The sequence below is a fragment of the Colias philodice genome, chromosome 6 (genome assembly GCF_061535455.1).
Source record: "Colias philodice isolate Cphi_HAF_F1 chromosome 6, ilColPhil1 Martin Lab GWU primary, whole genome shotgun sequence".
Taxonomy (NCBI): domain Eukaryota; kingdom Metazoa; phylum Arthropoda; class Insecta; order Lepidoptera; family Pieridae; genus Colias; species Colias philodice.
In genome coordinates, this window is record NC_143091.1 from 386,427 (window position 1) to 410,385 (window position 23,959).

Genomic DNA, 23,959 nt, shown 5'->3' on the forward strand with positions numbered 1-23,959 from the left:
TCGAATCCAATAACCTCAAATTTCATTAAAATCTTTAACCTTTTCGACACTAAAACACTCCATACTCACCCCAGAAATATACTGCTGATGTAAACCACAGAGATATATCCACAGTCCAAAGTGAAGGTGAACACTATCATGCCCACAACAGTAGCGGCGTATACGGCCAGCGTGGTCTCCTTGAAGCGGTGCGTCTTGTCCAGGATGAGGCCACAGACCACAGACCCGATCATACCAGCCACAACGATCACTAGACCTATGCGACCGGCGTCTGCGTTTGCACCCTGAAATGATTTGAAGTTAAAGTTATTGGGGTTTGGAAGTTTATGTGTAGGTGGAAATTGCAAGAAGTTTTGAGGATTAAAGAACCTCATATCCTGTAGGTTTTCTATTTTATATAGTTATGTAAAAGTTGGAAGCACAGGGGGATCTGTCATATTATACCATAATGCGTATAATTTTCAATTATTTAAAAAATTCGGGACATATAACGTTACATCCTAGCAACAAAAATAATTATACTAAACTAAAATACTTACAGGATAGTATCTCAGCACCAATTCATTCAGTAGAGTCGATATAGCATAAAACACGCCGACGTTCAATCCATATGAAATCAGTAGTAGGATATAATTCCGGTTGGTCATCAGTTTCTTCAGGGATTGCAGGAAGTTCGAGTCCAGAGCGGCACCGAGGTCAGCAGCAGCTGAGGGAGGACTAGCAGGGGCTGATTTGAAGACTGGAATAAAAAGCGCAAATAGCGTGAGGTGGTAATGGTATACTGTCGTAAACATTAGAACGGGGAAGATTGTACTACTAGCAGAATCGGAGACGGTGATTAACAGATGATACAAAATAATAGACTTACCTACGGCTATTTTTAGTAAATTTAATGAGCTCTATAAAAATATATGAAAAGTAAAATTGATGGTGAGTTTAGAGAACTTCTTGTCCAAATAATAATATGTAAGCTTGTAATAGTTATTGATATCAATCCAATTTTATCTTTAAACTATTTAATCAATTTCGATTGCAATTATAATACCAATCAAATTCAAGGGAATCCAATCATTTGGTCTCGATCATCCTATAAAGCTTTAATCGAAACACATATTATTATTATATCTCATTTTACATCATTCAGAATAATGGGACCTATATTTCACGACTGAAAAAACAGGCTTTAATCGAATATAGTAATTAAAATGGACAGGATTATTTTAATCGGTCAAGTATTTCAATGAATATATACCAGTGAAATTTGGGCTGAAATGTAGATTAATTGAATCCCACTTCATTGTCAGTTAATGAAATGCTGATTATAGACTAGAGAAGATAATTTTTGAAACAAAAAAAAATCGCAGTCGGATGAAACCCATTAGAAAAGGAGGGGAATATGATAAAAATGTAAGGAAAAATAAATTACGGTCAATCCGAGTTCGGGAAGCGGGAGGGGGGAGCTTTAAAGAGAAAAAAATGGTTTCTCTCGATTTCTGACAAAACTACAAGTCCTATAGAAAAAAGTTCAATGGCAAAGTTGTAGGTAATTAAAAGTTCTACAACTTTTGTATTTACAATTTTTTCACATAATCTAAAAATTTAGGTGAAAAATTCAAAAAACCAAGTTTTTGGTCTTTTATTTCTATCTACTTCAAAATTTATTTTTTTTCTACGAAATTTGGTGGAAACTTACTTTATTATGTCCCAAATACACTGTAATTTATTTGATTGAAAATATTTATTTTTTCGCCTTATTTTGAATTAATACCAAAAAAACAACCTAATTTTCAATCGAAAAGTCACCCGTCAAAATATCAGCTTTTTTCAAAAACTTGGGGTGCCTTTTATTCATTGAAATCTCTACTTTCATATGGTGTAAAAAAAATAAACACCACCATAGTAAATGTTCTCAGGAAATGCATACAAACAGTCTGAAAATTAGCTTTTACTAAATCAGACACACTTCTCGAACTACCTGAAATGTTTTTATCGACATCATTTTGCTTTTGAATATGCTGTAAAATATTAAACTTAGAACAGATAATTATTTTTCTTTTGAAATATTACCGAAAAGCCGATACAAGAGAAGATATAGAGTTCAAGAAGTGTGCCTGATTTAGTAAAAGCTAATTTTCAGACTGTTTGTATGCATTTCCTGAGAACATTTACTATGGTGGTGTTTATTTTTTTTACACCATATGAAAGTAGAGATTTCAATGAATAAAAGGCACCCCAAGTTTTTGAAAAAAGCTGATATTTTGACGGGTGACTTTTCGATTGAAAATTAGGTTATTTTTTTGGTATTAATTCAAAATAAGGCGAAAAAATAAATATTTTCAATCAAATAAATTACAGTGTATTTGGGACATAATAAAGTAAGTTTCCACCAAATTTCGTAGAAAAAAAATAAATTTTGAAGTAGATAGAAATAAAAGACCAAAAACTTGGTTTTTTGAATTTTTCACCTAAATTTTTAGATTATGTGAAAAAATTGTAAATACAAAAGTTGTAGAACTTTTAATTACCTACAACTTTGCCATTGAACTTTTTTCTATAGGACTTGTAGTTTTGTCAGAAATCGAGAGAAACCATTTTTTTCTCTTTAAAGCTCCCCCCTCCCGCTTCCCGAACTCGGATTGACCGTAATTTATTTTTCCTTACATTTTTATCATATTCCCCTCCTTTTCTAATGGGTTTCATCCGACTGCGATTTTTTTTATCTTTTCATTATTTTCAAAGGCTTCTACCCCAGTCTATTAAGCCCATAATCATCGACAAATTTACTGTCAAGAGCCCTCAACGTTAAATTATGCTTGAGTATGTATTAATTAGCATATTCTAGATCATTTAATTCTGCAAATTTCGATGGTATGATCTTAGGCTATAACATTGATATAATATGGGAAAATTTATCGCAAGTATATCTTATGAATGGCCCATAAAAGAGATGGTTTTGAATTTTTACTGGATATAAAACATGTCCTTGTTTATCAAATATTCGGGAAATTTTGAAGAGCGAAAACTTACATAGAACAATTAGTACAAACAGGACACTGGTGATGCCGGCGACGAGATAAAACATAAACTTGAAATCTTCTGATATTTCTTCGATGGTGCCTTGAGCGCGGACTATCATCGGTGGAAGTAAGAAGCCAAGAGCGACTCCCAGCTGAAACAACATTTTGTAGTTAATATTAGTTAACGCCCTGAATGCACTAATGGTCTATTGCAATATATGAACAATTAAAGCCTTCTGGGCCCTACTGGACCAAGTGTTTTATGAAGATTCCTTACTCCGTAGAGACCCAACTTTATTGATGGCCACTTTACCAAGGACACAAACCTAATGAATTTGACGAGTTATTGTCTTAATAAATTAATATTATGTACGAAGAGAGTGGAGACACTATTAAAAATTGTAATTAATGTAAATAATATGGTCATAATTTAGGTTAACTGTATACCTGACACCGATTTTATTACACTTCACTAGACAACAATATTTCCATAAATTGTACGGCATCTTATAAAAGCCAGTTTCTGAAGATACATCAGCGTTGAAAGATGTATTACAGTTTTAGCGTTATTAATGACTTGGCTATGTTCTGCGTCATTTCATCCATCTCACATTTGTTTAGCACTCGATCTAGGTGATAAAATGTGAAGCTGTTTTGATTTTATGCTTATAAATTTGGATTTCGGAGATTTATAATGTTGCTCCTGTTGGTCTTAGCGTGACGATATTACATAGCCTTCCTCAAAAAATGGGCTATCTAACACCGAAAGAATTTTTCAAATCTGACCAGTAGTTTCTGAGATTAGCGCATTCAAACAAACAAACAAACTCTTCAGCTTTATAATTGTAGTATATTAGTGAGGGTACACACAAATAATGTCACCGATCGTATGGCAGTTTGTTGTGTCAAATAAAAGTGATTGCATCATCCTTGTGTTTTAATATAAATTGAGCCTCAAATACCATAATTGGCGACGAGGAAATAGTAATTCACACGTGAAAAAGTACAAAGAATACAGTGAAATATGTCTTTTGTTGGAAATGCATCATTTGGCAGCAATCTCACATTCGACCACCGCGCGCAAGAATGGAGTATATTCATTAGTCGTTTTAAGCAGTATTGCACGGCTAACAGCATTGATGAAAATACAGACAAAGCCGGGGTGAAGCGCCGCGCGTTGTTGTTGACAGCGTTGGTAGAAGACACTTATCGCGTCGCTAAAGATTTAGTATTTCCTTCGGATTTAGAAAACATCGAGTACGCCACACTCGTACAGAAGTTAAACGATCATTTTATCTCGAAGAGAAGTAGTTTTGCTGAAAGATATTTGTTTTATAAGGCTGAACAAAGACCGGGGGAAGATTTAACTGAATGGGCGGCGCGAGTACGACATTTAGCGCAACATTGTGGCTTCAAGGGCGAATTGGACACAGCACTACGTGATAGATTCGTATTGGGTCTAGTAAATGCCAAAGAAAAAGAAAAGTTATTCGCTGAGAATATCGATAATTTGTCTTTCAACAAGGCGTTGGAGATGGCATTAAGCGTGCAGTGTGCCCGCTTGGCATTGCAAAGTGCTGATTCGGCATCATCGGCGAGTTTGCAGCCGGGAGTTGAACGAGGTCCGGTTGGTGTGTTCGCCGTCCGTCCCGGCGCCCCCGGGAGGGTGGCCTGGGGCCCCAGCTTCAGTGAGAAAGTGTTATGTGTAGTGTGCGGTGGTAAAGGCCATTCAAAAGAGCAGTGTCGTTTTAAAAGTTATAGTTGTAATAAGTGCGGTAAACAAGGGCATTTACAACGAGTTTGTAACGTTAATGTTAAGCGTAATAATTATGTAGAAATGCACGGCGAGGACTCTGAAGTTGGTGAGTTATTTAATATTAAATGTTTAAATGGAGAACCTATGCGTCTTTCGGTGTTGTTGGATTCGTTAAAGTTTATTTGTGAAATCGACAGCGGTAGTGCAGTATCCGTTTTGCCATATCTTATTTATGAAAAATATTTTAAACGTAAACTGTTGTTACAACCGAGTAGTGTGGTGTTTAATTGTTATAACGGGACTAGAATTAACCCATTGGGTTATATTTGTATGAACGTTACCTATGATAATATCGTTAAACCGATTAATTTTTTTATTGTAAACACACACAAAAACCAACCGATACTTTTAGGCCGTGATTTTATTTCTATTTTTAGTTTGGAGTTTAGTTCGTGTAACTACAACAGTTTAGAATCAAACGGACTTGCAGATAAGATTTTAAATAAATATTCTGTACTTTTTAGTGATACCTTAGGTACGTTTAATAAATATAAAGTGACTTTAAAAATCAAACCAGGGAGTCAATTGAAATTTTTTAAACCTAGACCGGTGCCGATTCCATTGAAAACTAAAGTGGAGGCGGAATTAAATCGTTTACTTGATTTAGGTATTTTGGAAAAGGTTGATTACTCTGATTTTGCAACACCTATCGTTCCCGTTTTAAAACCCGACGGTAATATAAGAATTTGTGGAGATTTTTCAGTAACTTTAAACAAAGTGTTGTACATCGATAATTATCCGCTGCCTAGAATCGAAGATATTTTTTCTAAATTACACGGAGGGTTAGAATTTTCTAAGCTAGATCTTTCTAGGGCTTACAATCAATTATTATTAGATAATTCCAAAGAATTGACATGTATCAACACTCATTTGGGTCTCTTTCGATACAATAGACTGGTTTTTGGTTTATCGAACGCTCCGTGCATTTTTCAGCGTACTATGGATCAGTTATTAGTGGGTATTGAGGGAGTTTGCGTCTTTTTGGACGATATTTTGATAACGGGTCCTACAAAAGCATTGCATTTGCAGAGATTAGAGCTGGTTTTGAGTAGATTGCAGGATGCGGGTTTACGTGTAAAACGAGAGAAATGTAAATTATTTCAGACATCTATCGAATATCTCGGTTTCGTCATAGATAAAAACGGTCTACATAAATCAAAACAAAAAGTTGAAGCTATTTTAAACGCAAGTTGCCCAAAGAACGTTAGTGAGTTGAAATCTTTTCTAGGTATGGTAAATTATTATAGATGTTTCATACCAAACACATCGAGTGTTTTGGATCCGTTACATTTGTTACTAAAAAAAGATACAAAATGGTTTTGGGGCCGTGAACAGAATGAGGCGTTTTGTAGAATTAAACAAGAATTATCTTCGGATCGGGTGCTGGCTCACTTCGACCCCGAGCTGTGTACGATAGTGACGGCAGACGCGGGGCCGGCGGGGCTGGGCGCCGTGCTGGCACAGCGGCAGCCGGACGGCGCTGAGCGGGTAGTGGCGTATGCGTCGCGGTCGTTGTCGTCCGCGGAGCGTAATTATGCGCAGATTCAGAAAGAGGCATCTGCTATAGTTTTTGCAATAAAAAAATTCCATCATTATTTGTACGGTCGTACTGTTCCTTTCACCTTACGAACTGATCATAAGCCTTTGTTGTCGATATTTGCATCAAAAAAGGGTATTCCCGAACTCGCTGCGAACCGTTTGCAGCGATATGCGTTGTTTTTATCGGCATACAATTTTAATATCGAATATATTAATAGCAATAACAATGTTGCAGATTTTTTGTCTCGATCGGTTCTAGAAATTCCGTCTGAATCTGAATGTGATTTAAATACAACCGACTCATGTTCATACGTTAATTTTATTGCGAATTTATTTTTAAAACCTATATCTTTTAACGAAATTAAGAGTGCCACTGAAAATGATAATATTTTCATTAAAATTATAAATTTCATTAAGCACGGTTGGCCTAAAAAGCTTGCGGATGTAGATTTAAAACCGTATTTTATGTGTAGAAATGAACTTTCATATGAAGATGGTTGCATTATGCGCGGCCATAAGATTGTAATTCCTACCATTTTACGTGAACGTTTATTGAATGAATTGCATAGTTCTCATTTTGGAATCGTTAAAACTAAGAATGAAGCGCGCACTCGTATGTGGTGGCCTAACATCGATAAACATATTGAGCAAAAAATTGGTTCATGTAGTATTTGCAATGTTTTTCGTAGCAGCCCCCCGCGCGCGCCCCTCGCTCATTGGTCCTACCCCGAGCGTCCTTGGGAGCGCATTCATTTAGATATGTTTTCGTTGAACAATAAAAATTTTTTAGTAGCAGTTGATGCATATTCTAAATGGGTAGAATGTTTTATTATGTCAACGACAGATAGTGAAGCGGTGGTATTGAGAGTCAGTGAAATGTTTAGTAGATTTGGTTTAGTTAAAGTTATAGTGACGGATAATGGAACTAATTTTTGTTCAGCTTATTTTGAAAATTTTTGTCAACGCAATGGAGTAAAACATGTAACCATTGCACCGTACCACCCAGCGTCTAACGGTCAGGCCGAAAATACTGTGAAAACATTTAAACGCAGCATTCAGGTGATTTTAAACGAAGGCAGCTCCAAAATGTTGGTTGATAAATTATACGAATATTTATTTAATTATAGAAATTCGGCTCACTGCACTACCGGTGTCTCTCCCGCAGAGTTGATGTTTGGCCGTAAGTTACGTTGCCGTTTAGATTTACTTTGTGAACGTAGTACGGTAGCTGGTGGCACTTCACCAACCTCAGAGTCTTTGTCAAGTGTCATTAAGGATAATGTTCATGCTAAACAGATTTCACAAAGTAACGCCTATGGGGGTCATCGTAAAATTATATTTAAAACCGGAGATGAAGTTTTGTTTAAACACTATTATAAAAATGGAACCAAACATACTTATAAATTTGGTATAATTAAGAAAAACATTGGCTCAAGGATGTATTTGGTTTATGTACCAGAACAAAATGTCTACGTTCGCAAACATATAGACCAAATTTTGATTTATAAGGGTTCTAAAAAATACAATGAACATGTTTCTGATGATGTGAGTTGCTTCGGGGACTACACTTCTAATGAGGTGACTGAATCTTCAGTTCCTGGGGAACATGTTACGGAACAAGATCCACCGCAATTGCAGGGGGTTCCTCATGATTCAAACGTCTTGTCATCGCCAGCTCCTCAACAAGAACAGGTAGAGGAGGAGAGGAGTGAGTCGGTACCAGTTGGCTCAGATTCTGAAGGAAGCTCTGTCACTACTAGCGTGAGTTCTCCTTCCGCCCCTATAGACCCCCGGAGTGACGATCAGTTGACACCTCGTAGATATCCTTTGCGTATACGTAAAAAACGTAAATTTTTGTAATACCTAGTCATTAAGTTGTAACTAAAGGTGGAGGGATTGTAGTATATTAGTGAGGGTACACACAAATAATGTCACCGATCGTATGGCAGTTTGTTGTGTCAAATAAAAGTGATTGCATCATCCTTGTGTTTTAATATAAATTGAGCCTCAAATACCATAATAATATTAGTATATATTAATTTAAATAGTATAGCTATCCATGTATCCAAATGCGATGAATCATTCACATGATTTATTCACCTTTCAGCTTCGATCATAAATAACAACCTTTCAGTTAGGATAACACCAGTACTTACAGCGTTCATGAGGCTTCTTTCTGCTACGAATGGCCTAAATAACTAAATCCCTACGTTCACTACAGGGGAATGCTCTATTAGCCTATAAACATATAGGACATAATAATGTAATAATTGCCTAAAGTACCCAAGTAACTCGATAAATTTGCACAACCCCTATTAACACCAAACGAACACTATTCAATGAAAACCCACACTTCCTTCCACAATTAAACGCTCTGTCACAAAGTAAGATGGCTTTTCAACAATCGGATAAAAGATCTCGGAATAATAAATTCACATTTCACATATTCGTTCTACAGACAAAAGGATAAAAATGCTGAAGCGTGGATAGTGGTTGTGAATAATTCATTTGGAATAGTTTTATTCCAACTAATGGAAACGGTTCAGATTCTCGTTTATTTTCAATTTTGTGGAGGCTTTGAATGTGGTTTCGAGTGACAATAATTATTAGCGGATTATCTATAACAATTCACTTATAACTAAAACGCGTAGCTAAGATATCATTATACTGAATAATATACATTATACAAGAAAATTCTATCTTTGTAATATGATGCAAATCCTTTAACGCTTTGCAGAGGTGGAAATGGAATTTTTGCTCTTTCACGGAATATTTTTGATGTGAAAACTTCTGTAGCGGCGTTGGGTATAAAATCTTAAACTCGCGTCAGGACACGTGGCCTGATCGAAAAAGCGTAAGACGGATTTTTTTTAGCACTTATATTCCATGCGTAAGACGGATACCATTTCAAAATATCAAACATGCTGAACGTTAATAATCAAGTTTTCACTTCTGCCGGCACTCCCGGAGTGCAACCCGTCTTTTTTTTTGTTCTAAAATTTTCAGCAAAATGTTGCCCATTAAATCACCCACTTAAACGGCGAGGAGTGAATTTATAATGTAGCTTCTTTTTGTAGTGAATATTGGTTTTATTTATGGAGAAATTACCACCGAACCTTTTATTTTTGATAGTTTCTTTTAAAGACCTGGAACCACGCAGTTTGCTGCAACTAACGATCTAGTCATTAGCCACGAATGGAGGTTGAGAAAGTATTTAGCTACAGATTTTTATTATTTTCATTCTGGAGAAGTGAAATACTTCTCCGTCGCAATTTTAATTATAATAATGCGATATAGTCCAATTACATTTACTTTTAACATTGTATTGAAGAGAATGAGAGACATGAGTATCGTGTAGTATTATAATTTATTATGTAGTTACTATTACTATTTCCCAGCATTTGCACAAAATATACAACAATCTGTTTATTTATTGTAGGGAGATGATGGAAATACTTAAGGCTTATACATGCGCTAATAACCTTGACCATACTTGACGGATCTCAAACCTCTCCCGCTGCACCTTCTTTTTTCCTCGCATTTTGTATTTAAAAAGATACCATCCATTTGTATCAAAATCCTCGTCAGGGACTGTTGTGTAACTGATAATTTATTAAACATAAAATTTTCAGAGCTCTAAGTCAGCAGGTTACGAAGTTTATAGAGTATTTGCGGAAAAATCGATGACCACGGCACATTTTTTTTCTAGAAATCTATTAACTTTGGAAAAAATTCCTCGCGAGCAATTAAAGATCATCCTATTTTATATATTTTTTTCGGTATTGTGCTTTATGTTGTACCAGACTTTATAGAGGTTGAACATAGTCGAAATTGCCGGGTAACGCCTACAACATTTAAGGTACAGAAGATCGTACTAAAGCCACATAGGTAAAACATAGTCACTATATGAGTAGATATTAACTATCATAACATGCAACATAAAATAGGTGGGTTAATTCGCCAATCAAATGTACGAGTGTGAAACATACGGACCACGGCCCCCTCGTATCGAATTGAATAAACACTTCCGAGTGTTGCAATCAGAAAATTCCAGGCACAAATGATACCTAATGTAAAATATCTTAATGGAATCAATGTAATCGTCAGTCTAAAATATGACCTATAACAAGGTCCATAAAACTTATAATAGAATAGAAAATCCATTAGGAACACGCAGGTCTCTTCTTAAATGAAAATTGTTTATTTCCGCACAAGCATTATTTCATTTTGAGAGGGCACTTGGTAGAAAAATGAAAGACTATCAAAATAAAAAAAAAATATTTACTTCAATGATTGTGCAATTACATCAAATCTGCGAAATATAATTAGATCGAAGTAATTAGAGAGTTAATTAAACTATTCAAAGATGTCTGACGTCAATTTATTGTATTGTTAATTTCGTGACTAACGTGAGAAACATAGGACAACTCTAAATTCTAAGATTATTGCCATTATTTCTGACTTTTGTATTTATAATCATTCACACAAATGTAATTGAAAAAGTATTTGTACGGTCCTTATAGTATACATGATATAAATTAATTACCTATTTGAGCTATAAATATTTTTCAACGTCCATAATACAAGAAATATTATATCATCTTTCTTCTTATATTATCTCATTCAATCGCTTAGAAATCAGTCAATAATCGTTATGTGTTGTGATCTGATTTATTACTATCTATAAATATTTCCAAGTGAGTAATATATCTCTTCGAATTAAGGGTCTTGCTAATACATTATCGATACAACATAGCGTCCATAATGAGAAAGAAAATTGATCATAAAGTGCGACAATTTATCAAGAGACCCCAAGTTTATTGGTTCTTTAGAGACCAATTTCCTTGAGCTTCTTATCATTGCTGGCCAGTTCTACCGACCTACAGCAGACAATTCCTTAGTAATAGAATAAATTATTTTATTAAATAGGTAATTCTTGTTACGAGACCATCATCTGTCGTGAGAGTAGTAACTAAGTGAAGTTTCGAGCGTGTAAAGATGAATTTATTTCTCAATTTTAGTGAGTTTTCTAGTTGATTCCACAAACTTTATTTTGCCTGTTCCCGCACCTGGCGTATAAAATTATATTTGATGACAAATTCTCAGACTTACAGACTATATATTTTATTGATTGAGTCTAGGTATCTAATTTTAACTAGTACGGTATCGGAAGCAAACCCTTACCATCCCTGCTCGAAATGTTGATAGAATTTTAGATTTCTAAATAAAAAGTTATCACCTCTAAATTATATAAATCCATACTAATATTATAAATGCCAAAGTAACTCTGTCTGTCTGTCTGTTACTCAATCACGCCTTAACTACTGAACTAATTTGCATGAAATTTGGTAGATATATTTTGATACCCGAAAAAGGATATAGGCTACTTTTTATCCCGGAAATCCTACGGGAACGGGAACTATGCGGGTTTTTTTTGACTGCGCGGGCGAAGCTGCGGTTGGAAAGTTAGTTTCTAATAAAATCAAGTGGAACTAGTGAAGTATTAAATGTACTTCCATCAAGAAATAACAATACTAACTTTTATAGTAGTTTTATAGATATGATGATAGTTACGTACGGGACATTACCTCGTTGGCAGGTTGGCATAATATAGTAGGTATTATTTATTTATTCGATAAAAAAATGTTTACTTTACTGTCCAATTCTTAATACAAAATTCAATTGATTTATTTTTAACGCGTCTTTTTTATATTATACCTACATATTTCTTAAAATATAGGCAATTCATTCTTTTCTTGGGAGTCTTTAAATTTCTTGATTAAAATTTGATGGAAGGCTTGGGGAATTTAAAGATTTCAGAATTAATATTTCCCTTAAGATATTATTCATCTGCAATCCCACAAAATCTTGTCCATCTAAAAATGACTATAATTTATAACGAACGAAGAAGAAAATTTTCACTTTTATTTGTATTAAAATTATCTTTATTTTTCGTTTCAAAATTTTATTATTATAATAATGGGGAGGGGGAACAATTTTACTTTCAACGCAGCGCTTTAGAGAAGTATCACTTCAAAAAACTCCCCTTACCTGATTTCCAAAAACTCCAATGCTGCAAGCGGAGGACACTTGGTCAGCTCCAAACCATACCGCAGCCAGCCGGGGAGGCACGTTCAGGATGAAAACCTGTTTAATAAATGGAATAAGTACTGAATATTTGTAAATTACATAAATATAAAAAGAGCTTTAGGATTCGGATATAGTTTTAAAGGCCGATTTCATTTGTGTCGGTGACAGATACATGATTTAGGTATTTAATATTAATTGTTGATGATTTTCGAAATTGTTTCTTCAAAAACTGTAACCAAAGTACTGTACTGTAACCAAACTGTAAAAAAAAAAACCACCACATGATATCAAAGTAGAGCTGAATTAACATAAATTTATCGAAAGTCAATTTGAAATGCTCTATGCTCTCTTTACAATTCCAGATACACACAAAAGGATTAAGATGCAAAGTCTGATAGAAGAGATAAAAATATGGCAGATAATGACAGGCTATATTGGAAGACTAACAAACAATAAATACCTGAGATATAGCCACAACAGTCTGTCCAGCAAATCCGAGCCAGAACATATCCTGTGGTACAGAGAACACCTTCAGCCATGCGCCCGCGCATGTTCCCAGCGATCCGATGATTGTCGTCACACGTAGACCCTGGAAGGATTGTGTTCTTTATTTCTCTTGTAATAAGGTTGCATTTTCGGCTTATGCCATTTAAGAAGTGTATACTTTTTAAGTTTTATTTTAATCGCCAATTTTTCTCTTCTAAAGTAGAAAAGTAAAGAAGGCATAAGAATACACGTAGATAAACATGATACGTTGCAGAAAAATGAGGATATTAGCCATTTCACGAAATCTCTAGGGATACCACGAAATCACGGAATACGTCGAAAACTATTGTTTATTTCGCCTTGTTACTAAAACTACCTGGACGTTAACTGATTTTAAATTATGGTTATCATAAACAAATAAAGTCTTTCCGCATTATGATTTTAAACATCTTTATGAAAAATTGTCATTGCAAATTGTATGTAATACATGTAATTTTGCAAACTCGTCACGCAATCCAGCATAATTTCCTTTTGTACATACAAGGTCGGGGTTTTGTGATCATGGTCTAATGCTAATGCCCAGTTTTACTATTTACCTATGCTTTATTTAAAACTAGCTTTCCGCCCGCGGCTTCGCCCGCGTTTTCAAAGAAAAACCCGTTCCCGTAGGATTTCCGGGATAAAACCTATCCTATGTCCTTTCTAGGGTATCAAAATATCTCTATACCAAATTTAATGCAAATTGGTTCAGTAGTTAAGGCGTGATTGAGTAACACACAGACAGACAGAGTTACTTTCGCATTTATAATATTAGTATGGATAACTAATAATACAAGAATATAATACCTATTTGTGATTTCTAATACCCTGTCTTACTTTAACTAAATGCGCGAAAGAGTAATTTCATGTTATTTAAAAAAATATCAGAGGTAGTTGAATTAAGTACCTAAATGAAATCCAGTCGTATTGCGATAGTTTATGAAAAAAAATAACGGCGTTTTATAATTATATAAATATGAAAATTGTTTCTGAAATAAAGATCTAGTTATTATTATTTGTTTAATAAGGTTCCTAGGCTATTCATAAAATCTCCAATTAACTGCGATATAATATCCATATTCTGTAATTGACCTCTATGGCTCTATCAGAAGATTCGTAAAAATTTAAATTTATTTACCCCTTGCTTCCCGTTCGTGGCTTGAGGCTTCCCTCCTATTCACTTAACGTTATCAAGCGACAGCTGCTGCCTCATGCCTGATGCCATATTTTACATCCTTCAGCTATTGTTTGGTTAAAATTTATTACTACGCCATACAAATATAATTAAATATATACCTATTAAAGCTATATACAATTATGTAACATTTCGAGTAAAAAAATTGGTACACATTGTACAGCAGAAATGTGTATGACATTTTATATTTACGAACATTACATTGTTGTCACAAGATTCGCAGCCATCATAAATTCTAATAATATGTATTCCGTTTATAACTTGACAGATTCATAAACACGTGTAGTTTTTATGTAACTTTATAATCATCATAAGTTTGAAACAAAATTTTCAACGTTTTCAGATAACCTTTTGGTAAAATCCCGAAGAAGGGACTGTCTAAAGTAAGTATATTTTGTACCCGTTAAAAATAGTACTCTATTTAATAGGTACATTATTTTATAATAAATATGTCGTTATGAGGATGTATTGTTTTGAAATTAATGTCTTTCCTTTAATATTAAAACGTTGCAATGTGGTTTGTCTCCTATTCAGTCATTTTAAAGTTTTCCCTTAGCGATAAGTCAGGTGTGTAAACAGCATTTTGACACAAATCTGTATTTGGGACACGTTCGTCACCTTTCCAGCTTTGTGTTGAGTGTTTGAATGATTTTGTTCCAGTTATTCACAGGGGTTTATGAAAACAAGTTTCAAGGAACATCTGGGAAAGGAGATACTTCGATCTTATAAAGAGAAGCGTTGGTTACTTCTTGTGAAAAAAATAAGGGAAGGAAATACCAAACATATCTTTATATTAAATCAAGAACAGGGTGGACACAACATTAAAAGGAAGCAAAAAATGATTTTTACACTTTCATGTAAAAATCACAGGATGGATTTAAAATTACAGGAATATAGTCATAATAACACACGTGCTATAGAAATACTCGATTTTAAACGCAGTTTTGTCCGCGGGGGAAACCGTGCGACACAGCTACTCTTTAATAAAAATTAATACGTGTTTACAACTATTTATCTATAGATATCCAGTTATTCAACCGAATCATTACATTGTTATCAATAGTATTGTATGAACGAGTGAAGGTTGTATCTCCGTCCATGACTAAATTCAATTATTTGTATGCTAAGCAATAACAATATGATATTTCATGCATAAATGACGAATTCGTGAGAATAAATTCAATTATTTATTTCAATTTAAATTACCATTGACACTATAACTTATTAAAAAAAATATCTGGATCATTTAAACTTTTATGAGACATTATTAAGCTGTTGGTAAATCTCGTAATGTTACTTCAAGTTTGAAGGAAACAGTTTTAAACGTACTTATAAGAGAAGAAGGAAAGAAAGAAAATAAGCACGAAATTAATGTAATTACTATCATATTATTTATCAATATTTTATTATGATGCGACAGAACTCATTCAAAGGGTCAGTTTTCCAACATTCCTTTCAAAGATATTTGAAAAAACTAACACCATTTCATTTTATTAAGTAGTTAGGTAATAAGAGAGTTGTTCATTCAGTTTGGGTGTGAAATATTTCATTCTAAAAACCGTCTGAATAGTAATTCTGTTCCATATTATTGTCATGCCAAGACAGGTTATTACATAATCTTGAAAATAAACCGCAATTTTTGCCGTAAATATTAAATATAGTACCATAACAATCTCAGAAACAATAGGGGCACATGATACCTCATATTGTACTTGATCTCTCGACAAACATACCTACATACTGTCTTCAGTTTTACTTTCAGTTTTTAAGCCTCAAGAATTTTTTTGAGTTTGAATTTACAGGGTGAACTGATTTTGATGGTCCTTTTTAATTTGTAGGAATTCAGCTGCTCAAATTTAATCCATACTTCACCATTTATTTAGTTAAAAAATAATTATACATAGTATAACTAAAAAGTCAAAAACCCGGACCTTACAGTGAAATAAAGAATTTTACACACGGATGCGCGTAAAAAATGGCTCTTTGTTTGGAGCAATTTGTTCTGCTAGCGGGTGTCTAATTAGTAATTATCACCCTGATTTATTTTTAGAATAATACGTTCAAGAATTTTGAAACTAAAAACAAGACTAAAAAAATCAGTTTACGAAAGAGATGAAAAAATACCTATACAGACTTGAAAAATGAACAAAAAAGCAAACTCCTTTTTTTCTCAAATCAAAAGCAACCAAGCAAGAATTTTCAAAATGTTCACAGTATTTAAGAAAATAACAGCGCGCTCAGCACCTCGAAGTTCTGCGAATTTCATCCAAATTCATATTCATAACATTTTATATAAGCCACAGAGCAGCGGAGTTGAGAGGATTACAAACGTAATTAGTGAGTGTACCGGAACGCCACTCGTGTATGTTTCCTCTGTGACACTTCATTTGATTCGTCTTGCTTCAAGTATCCAATATCTTGCATGTTGTATGATATAACCACAGATAATATAATAATTAATACTATATATAACTATACTTGCAATTTTGTGAGTAAACAAAGTCTTTAATATGTTAAAAAAAACTCTTTGGAGTCTTCTTGTTTCGTGTTGCATTTTGGTTTACAAATAAAAATGCAAAACAAATTATTTTTTATTTTTGGTGATTTAATCGGTTCTTTTCTGTAGATTTGAGCAGTTGGTACTTAAATATTATATTTGAATAATGGTTTTAAAATAAAATAATATTTAAAACACGTAAACGTTTGAGAAAATGATGCGATTGCCAAGGCCCCTTTTGTCATAAACTGCTTCAAACTTGGACTTGATAGGAACGTGTTGGTATCGTATATTGGCCTCTAGAGTCTAGAGTATTATTTTAAGTGTGTAATAAAGGACGATAAAATAACAATTAAATAGTGTATTTTATTATTGTTTTTATGAGATCGGATTAGGGGCACCACCGTCGAGCGAAACGTAGTGTAACAATTCTGTTATTTATGTTAATTTAAGTATGAGTCATTATGGAAGAAAATTCATATAAACAAAACATAATAATTTTGTTTACGTTTATACATATATTTAAAACAAAATATCAATTTAGGAATCAAACATTATTAATGAATCTGTACCTACTAATATTATAAAGCTGAAGAGTTTGTTTGTGTGTTTGTTTGTTTGAACGCGCTAATCTGGTTCCTGAGAGTTCCTGAGAACTACTGGTCCGATTTGAAAAATTATTACGGTGTTCGATAGCCCATTCATCGAGGAAATATAATATCATCTCGCTAAGACCAACAGGAGCGGAGCACTGCGGGTAAAACCGAGGAGCACAGCTAGTAAATCATACAAGTCAATAACTGCGTTAAAAACAACCGACTTCAAACTTGCACTTGCAACATTTACAAATACAGACAAAAATGCTCATAAAATAAAAACTACTGGGCCTATCCGAATAAAATTTTTATGGGACCAATTCGACACCATCCCGCATCGAACAAAAAAAGAATCACGTAAATCGGTTCAGAAACCACGGAGTAATCGGTGTACATACATAAAAAAAAAAAAAAAACATACCGGCCGAATTGATAACCTCCTCCTTTTTTTTGAAGTCGGTTAAAAATGAGATTTGAATAATTAGCATAAAAGACAATAATTGTTGCAAAATACCTTAAAATCTAAAAGTCTCCGAGGTCTTATCTTATCTGTAAATTCAATGTTTAAATTTTATTATTTTAACGCATAAATAACCTTTCCTAGATTTTATAAAACCTTTATTAGTGAACACATAAGGAGACTAGGTCAATAATAGTTAGATGCCAATACTTATAATTAGGTAATATCCATTGAAACATTTCCATAAACTGAATGAATTATGCGTAGACCCTGGAACGCAATAATAGTAAGAAAAGGCGACATCATCACCTTACACAAGTCTATAAGGAAAATGTTATACTTAAAAGTGGTTTATATGCATTGAGTTACATGTACTACGTACTAGAGAGGGCATCGCTACTACACTATTTGTAACACGAGTTAGAGTCAATCGTCTCAAACTCAATTTTTTTTTGAAGTGAAAACTTCTTAAGCGGCATTGAGCACTTTTTCTGTAATGGGTATAAAATCTTAAACTCGCGTCAGGACACGTGACCTGATCGAAAAAGCGTAAGACGGATGGAGAGTAGACAGCTATCCCCTCTCTACTACGCGCGTTTTCACTTTTGCCGGCACTCCCGGAGTGCAACCCGTCTTTTTTTGTTACATTGCATTGATTGGTTTTAATTTATAAGTAACAAGAGGCAAAATATCTACAAAGTGTATGACTCACTAGCCGCCCCGCGCCGCCGCGCTTGTTGCATAGATTTTGTTCGTGGTGCCCTCTCTAGTAATAATACCTCAATGTTTATATATGTATTTAATATTCTGCAAACGAAAGATTGATTTGACATTGGATTTAAGTTTTGCAACTGTACTACGAAAACGCAGTGCGTTGAATCAAATCTTTTATTGGTCAAATATCTTTACAAGACAAAACCTTTAGGACAGTCGACGTCCAAAGTCCAAACCTCGTTTTCAGCCGACTTCAAAAAAGAAGGAAGTTAATTTCGGCGCTAGTACATACCTCTTTGATTCTTGTATATTTACAATTTTTTTCCGCCAATAGTATTGTAAAATATCTCTCTGAGGTTGAACTCATTTAATATTCAAGGAAGTGTAATTTTATTTTTTATAAATATTACATTATTTTCCTTCATCCCTGTTTGTGTGTACCTACCTATATAAAAACACCTTTAACGTTTTCCTCTAGCTTTAGTAAAAAATAATTATTTTCTAAGGTTCTTTTTATATCCCTTTCCATACTCCTATATTGTACGAAAATGTATATTACAATTTAAATTTAAAATTACTTGCCAAAACGTTATCTATATTCTGAAGTCAGACTTTATAATCCTTTTTATTTATTACTTCTTGTCTAGCCCGTACAATCTATACTAATCCATACTTCCATACTAATATTATAAATGCGAAAGTAACTCTGTCTGTCTGTCTGTTACTCAATCACGCCTTAACTACTGAACCAATTTGCATGAAATTTGGTATAGAGATATTTTGATACCCGAGAAAGGACATAGGCTACTTTTTACCCCGGGAAATAGGATAGGTTTTATCCCGGAAATCTCACGGAACGGAGACGGGAACTATGCGGGTTTTTCTTTGACTGCGCGGGTGAAGCCGCGGGTGGAAAGCTAGTATTACCTATAAAGCTGAAGAGTTTGTTTCTTTGAACACGCCAATCTCGGGAACTACTGGTCCGATTTGAAAAATTATTTCGGTGTTAGATAGCTCATTTATCGAGGAAGGCTATGGGCTATATTATATCATCACGCTACGACCTACAGGAGTGGAGCCACGGAGGTGAAACCGCGCGGAGCAGCTAGTAAAACATATTACTACAGGTTAGTACTAAAATGGATTTGTAAAAATTGTTCGACACTTTTTTATCTGTTCCACTATGATTAGCCACAATTTGACATGTAAGTAAAAACTATAATTAGTTTTATCATAAAAAATCACGCAGTTCGAGGTGTGAGTGATCGTGATTCTTATGAACACGTACCAACCGAAAATATTTTATTATTATTATGCTAATGATGTATTTAAATATCATGAATAGATATGAGTCAAAGGATAATTAACTAACTAATAATTTGTGAAAAGACAAAAAATGTACTTATATAATTTATTTTTTATTTTTATAATTTTAAAATACACTAAACACCTTTTAAAATTAATTTTAGCACGTTATTATCTTATTCCACACACAATGCTATTTAAAAAATAATAGTATTAATTTTAATAATTAAACTAAATAAATTGATTATAAAGTACTAGAGGTCCGCCCCGGCTTCGCCCGTGGTACATATTTCGCAATAAAAGGTAGCCTATGTCCTTTCTCGGGTATCACAATATCTCCATACCAAATTTCATGCAAATTGGTTCAGTAGTTTAGGCGTGATTGAGTAACAGACAGACAGACAGAGTTACTTTCGCATTTATAATATTAGTATGGATGATTTAAAAAAAAATATGAATTGTCTCTCGCAAGCATGTATTCCTGCAGTACAAACACAAATCGGTTAATTAGTAGTAGCTGTTGCATAAAATCCTGTTTTAATACAAAAAGGTTACTAAATTTTATGCACTAGGTTTATTACATTATACCTATAGTTACAGTTTAGATAAATAGTTTTAAAGTGCATAATAAAATAAATAATTGCTTAGTTTCCCACCTTAATAATAGGACAAAGTCATAGAGAATAAAAAAATAAATAGTTTTTGTCCCCAAAATAAATATAGTTAATTTATGACTGGTAACATATATGTTTTCCATGAGAGAAATAAATCCGGAAATATGAGGAAATAAATGTGACCCTGAATATGTTTTATTGACAAAAACTAACCATGGTGAATACAAAAATATACAAAAAACAAATACGTTTACTATTTTTTTTTTTTTTGTAAAAACAATTGTTAACAGGTTCGCTGCGGCACAGATATATCTGTACTTTCCATTACTGCGTTACGGGTCGTTTTAAACCTTGTCCTATACCAGAGATTGTGGCGGCACGAGGCATATTAAACCCCACCGCCCGCAGGAGACCAAAATCCTTTTTTTGGCGCCAAATAAGACAAAGTGTGCGGCTTTTGTCGTGATTATTATTAACAATGAGTTCATTAACCTAAATCTACCGCCGCCCGTGGTTAGATTAGTTAGTTTAGATAACGAAAATTAAGTTTTTTCCTACCGCTATAACGACGAGACACGGACAGGGTGTTTCAAGCCCTGTTTCGCAGCGAACGTGTTAAAATGTCAATCAACATTACATGCGTTCACATTTTTTAAGGCCTAATATGTTTATACAGGCTGTATAAATAATATAAGCTTATCCAGACTTATCTTTCTCGATGTATTTCACGCAAATCTGATAAGCCGGATTTTAACTGAAAAAGTAAGAAACATACATCCATGCTCTGAATAAACTTTCGCAAATATTTTAATAGTAGATATCACGCGTGGATTTCACGGTCAAACATTGTAAAAATAAATGGAACATCTAATTGCAAGTAAAGAATTTTCATTTAAATTTTAATAGGTCGATAGGTTAAAAACATTTGGACACAGGTAATTTATGTTCCAAATACGCCGCTTTTTTTAGCTTCACCTGTATGATTGTACGGAACCCACTCCTTTAGACTGGATTTTGACCCACTTTAAAGGGACAGTTTTAATTTTTAATTAAATCAAAACTTTTTTTTCTATATTCCACTTTAAATGGACAGTTTTAATATTTATTAATCAAAACTTTTTTTTTTAATTAAAACAAATCTAACGAAACCTCACAAATATTTTTTCACCTCGTCTTAAGAAATACATAAGCACGCAAAAAAAAACTATCTTCTTCAAGTTATAAATAGAAGAAAATGCTTCAAAAGTATCTATATCTGTTATTACCTAGTTGGTTAGTGGAACCGGGAACGCCGAACGACATGAAAGGACTGACTCAAGGGAAATACACCCTTTATAGAGAATTAAGAGATCACTATTCAGTTGTATAGAAGATACCTAAAGCACAGATAAAATAATACTATCTATAGTACTTTACGAATGTTGTGTTGAATGCTTCATTTCGTTTTCTTTATTAGGATTGATATTTTCTGGTGTTTAATTTTAAGTATTACTTGCTGTCCCAGAAAAGGTTACTGTACTGTACTCTTGTCAATTAGGGCCTAGGGGTATGAAATATAGTATGATTTTTTTAAATACTTATTCTAATAGTATAATTATTCAAGTATATTTTGTACTAGCGGTCCGCCCCGGCTTCGCCCGTGGTACATATGAAAAATAGATGTTGGCCGATTCTCAGACTTACCCGATATGCACAGAAAATTTCATGAGAATCGGTCCACCCGTTTCGGAGGAGTATGCAGACTAACATTGTGACACGAGAATTTTATATATAAGAAGATTTACTTAAGTACTATAAAGGATAATAAAACGTGCTTTTTTGTTTCATAATATAAACCTATTAAATTCTGGATTAACATATCTATCATTTATCTATTATCTCATTAATTTTTTTATATTTTCCCAAACCATTTCGAGCAATAAAAAATAGCAACAGGTACCTATAACCTACTAAAATATATAAACGCATCATTTATCCATATTAAGAAAGTGTTAATTACCTGATAATAATATATAGGACTTAAATCATCACACGGAAATATTATTCTGAATACTTTGTGCAAATATTACTAAACCATTTTAAGAGCAAGGTTGAATTTTTGCTCGTTACATAACAGATTAACTATCATATAATGCAAATGACTTATTTAAATAATTGCACAAAAGTGTGCACGAGGATTATCCTTGAAATTTTACATCTTTATATTTGAGGCACGATTTTACTAGTGAATTATCTGTGCTAAAGATTACATTATAAGCCTGTGTGGAAAAAGATCAACTTTTTTTATTGCGTATTTAATCTTTTTTGCCGCCAAAGTGATTTTTTGTTTTTTTTTCAAACGCCGTATTTTAATTTAATTGAATTATTGTAAAAAACTATTGAACATCTAAAAGCCAGGCTTGCTACAGTTATAATAATTTTGAAAATCGATTAAGTGGTCTTTGACTTAATTCGAAACGAATTATGAAAAATTCTTTCTTTCCGTAATAATATTAGGTACTTAATAATAATAATATAACATAAATTTCAGGACAATTTTCACACACGACACGATCTGATCCCATACTAAGCTTTCGCTTGTGTTATGGAAACCAGATGGCTGATAAACATACATATATAATTTTAAATAAATACTTATATATACATAATTAACACCCAGACACAGAGCAAACAGATGTGTGTGATGAACATAGATATGTTTTTCACACAAATATTTGCCTAATAGGTAACCTAATTTGTTATGTATATTATCAAAGATAGCGTTTAATAAATACATATAAGTACAATAAATACACTCGAATAGTACATACGCTTTGATCCTTCGAGTATTGATTTCAGAGCAACATGTAGATAGGCTGAAGCTTCAGCTCTAGTCGCGATTTACGACCATGCGCTACGTACAGAATTTATGTATCTGCCATTGGTATAAACATTTGGATTTTAACAAATTCTCTGTGATTGGTAGATATATAAATATATTCTTATCATCAGAAATCTCTGCGTACTACCGTTGAGATGAAATAGAAGTGCTTTCTTCTGACTGATAGCATATAAATTACATACAATTCACATTGCATTGCGCTTTGTGTTTATTCCTTTTTTATTAATAAAAGTTTGGACCAGCAATGGTAATTATTGATTCTTTTCTTTGTTAAAAGGCCAAATATCAGTATTCCCGGAAAAATAATCTTATTCGTGAGACCTACTTAGAAAGCACATCACAAATCCGAAATCCGTTACCCGTATAAATTTTCATTTCCTTTCATATTGTGTTGATTCTGCGAAAATTTATATCAACAAAATTCAATCGAATCTGATCGAATCATTCTATTACAAAGTTTAAGGATTGGGCTCGCATTCATTGTACCTACATATACTTCTTATTTATCTATTGTTTCAAAGAACCTCATATGAAACAGTAGATACATATTACCATAGTACTGTTTCTATGCAATAAAAGAATAAAGGCTAAAGTTAAAAATAGAATTACTATAGCTACCAGCTACGATAAATTATTTTTATTTAAATTCTTACAAAATTAGCACACATGAAAACTCATTTACACACAATTTGTTTCGCAATTTTTCAAAC

At 33.4% G+C, this 23,959-nt stretch overlaps 1 protein-coding gene across 2 annotated transcripts in view; it reads right to left on the reverse strand.

The window, feature by feature from the left end:
* The window catches only part of HisT (Histamine transporter), a 66,456-nt gene that overhangs the window by 3,063 nt on the left and 39,434 nt on the right, over positions 1–23,959 (reverse strand). For both annotated transcript variants that reach the window (XM_089696005.1, XM_089696006.1), the window contains exons 2-6: positions 12,923–13,051; positions 12,424–12,519; positions 3,028–3,169; positions 540–739; positions 70–284 (exon numbers count right to left, since the gene is read on the reverse strand). In XM_089696005.1, the coding sequence (XP_089552131.1) occupies positions 70–284; positions 540–739; positions 3,028–3,169; positions 12,424–12,519; positions 12,923–13,051 (782 nt within the window). The remainder of the gene's footprint in view (positions 1–69; positions 285–539; positions 740–3,027; positions 3,170–12,423; positions 12,520–12,922; positions 13,052–23,959) is intronic.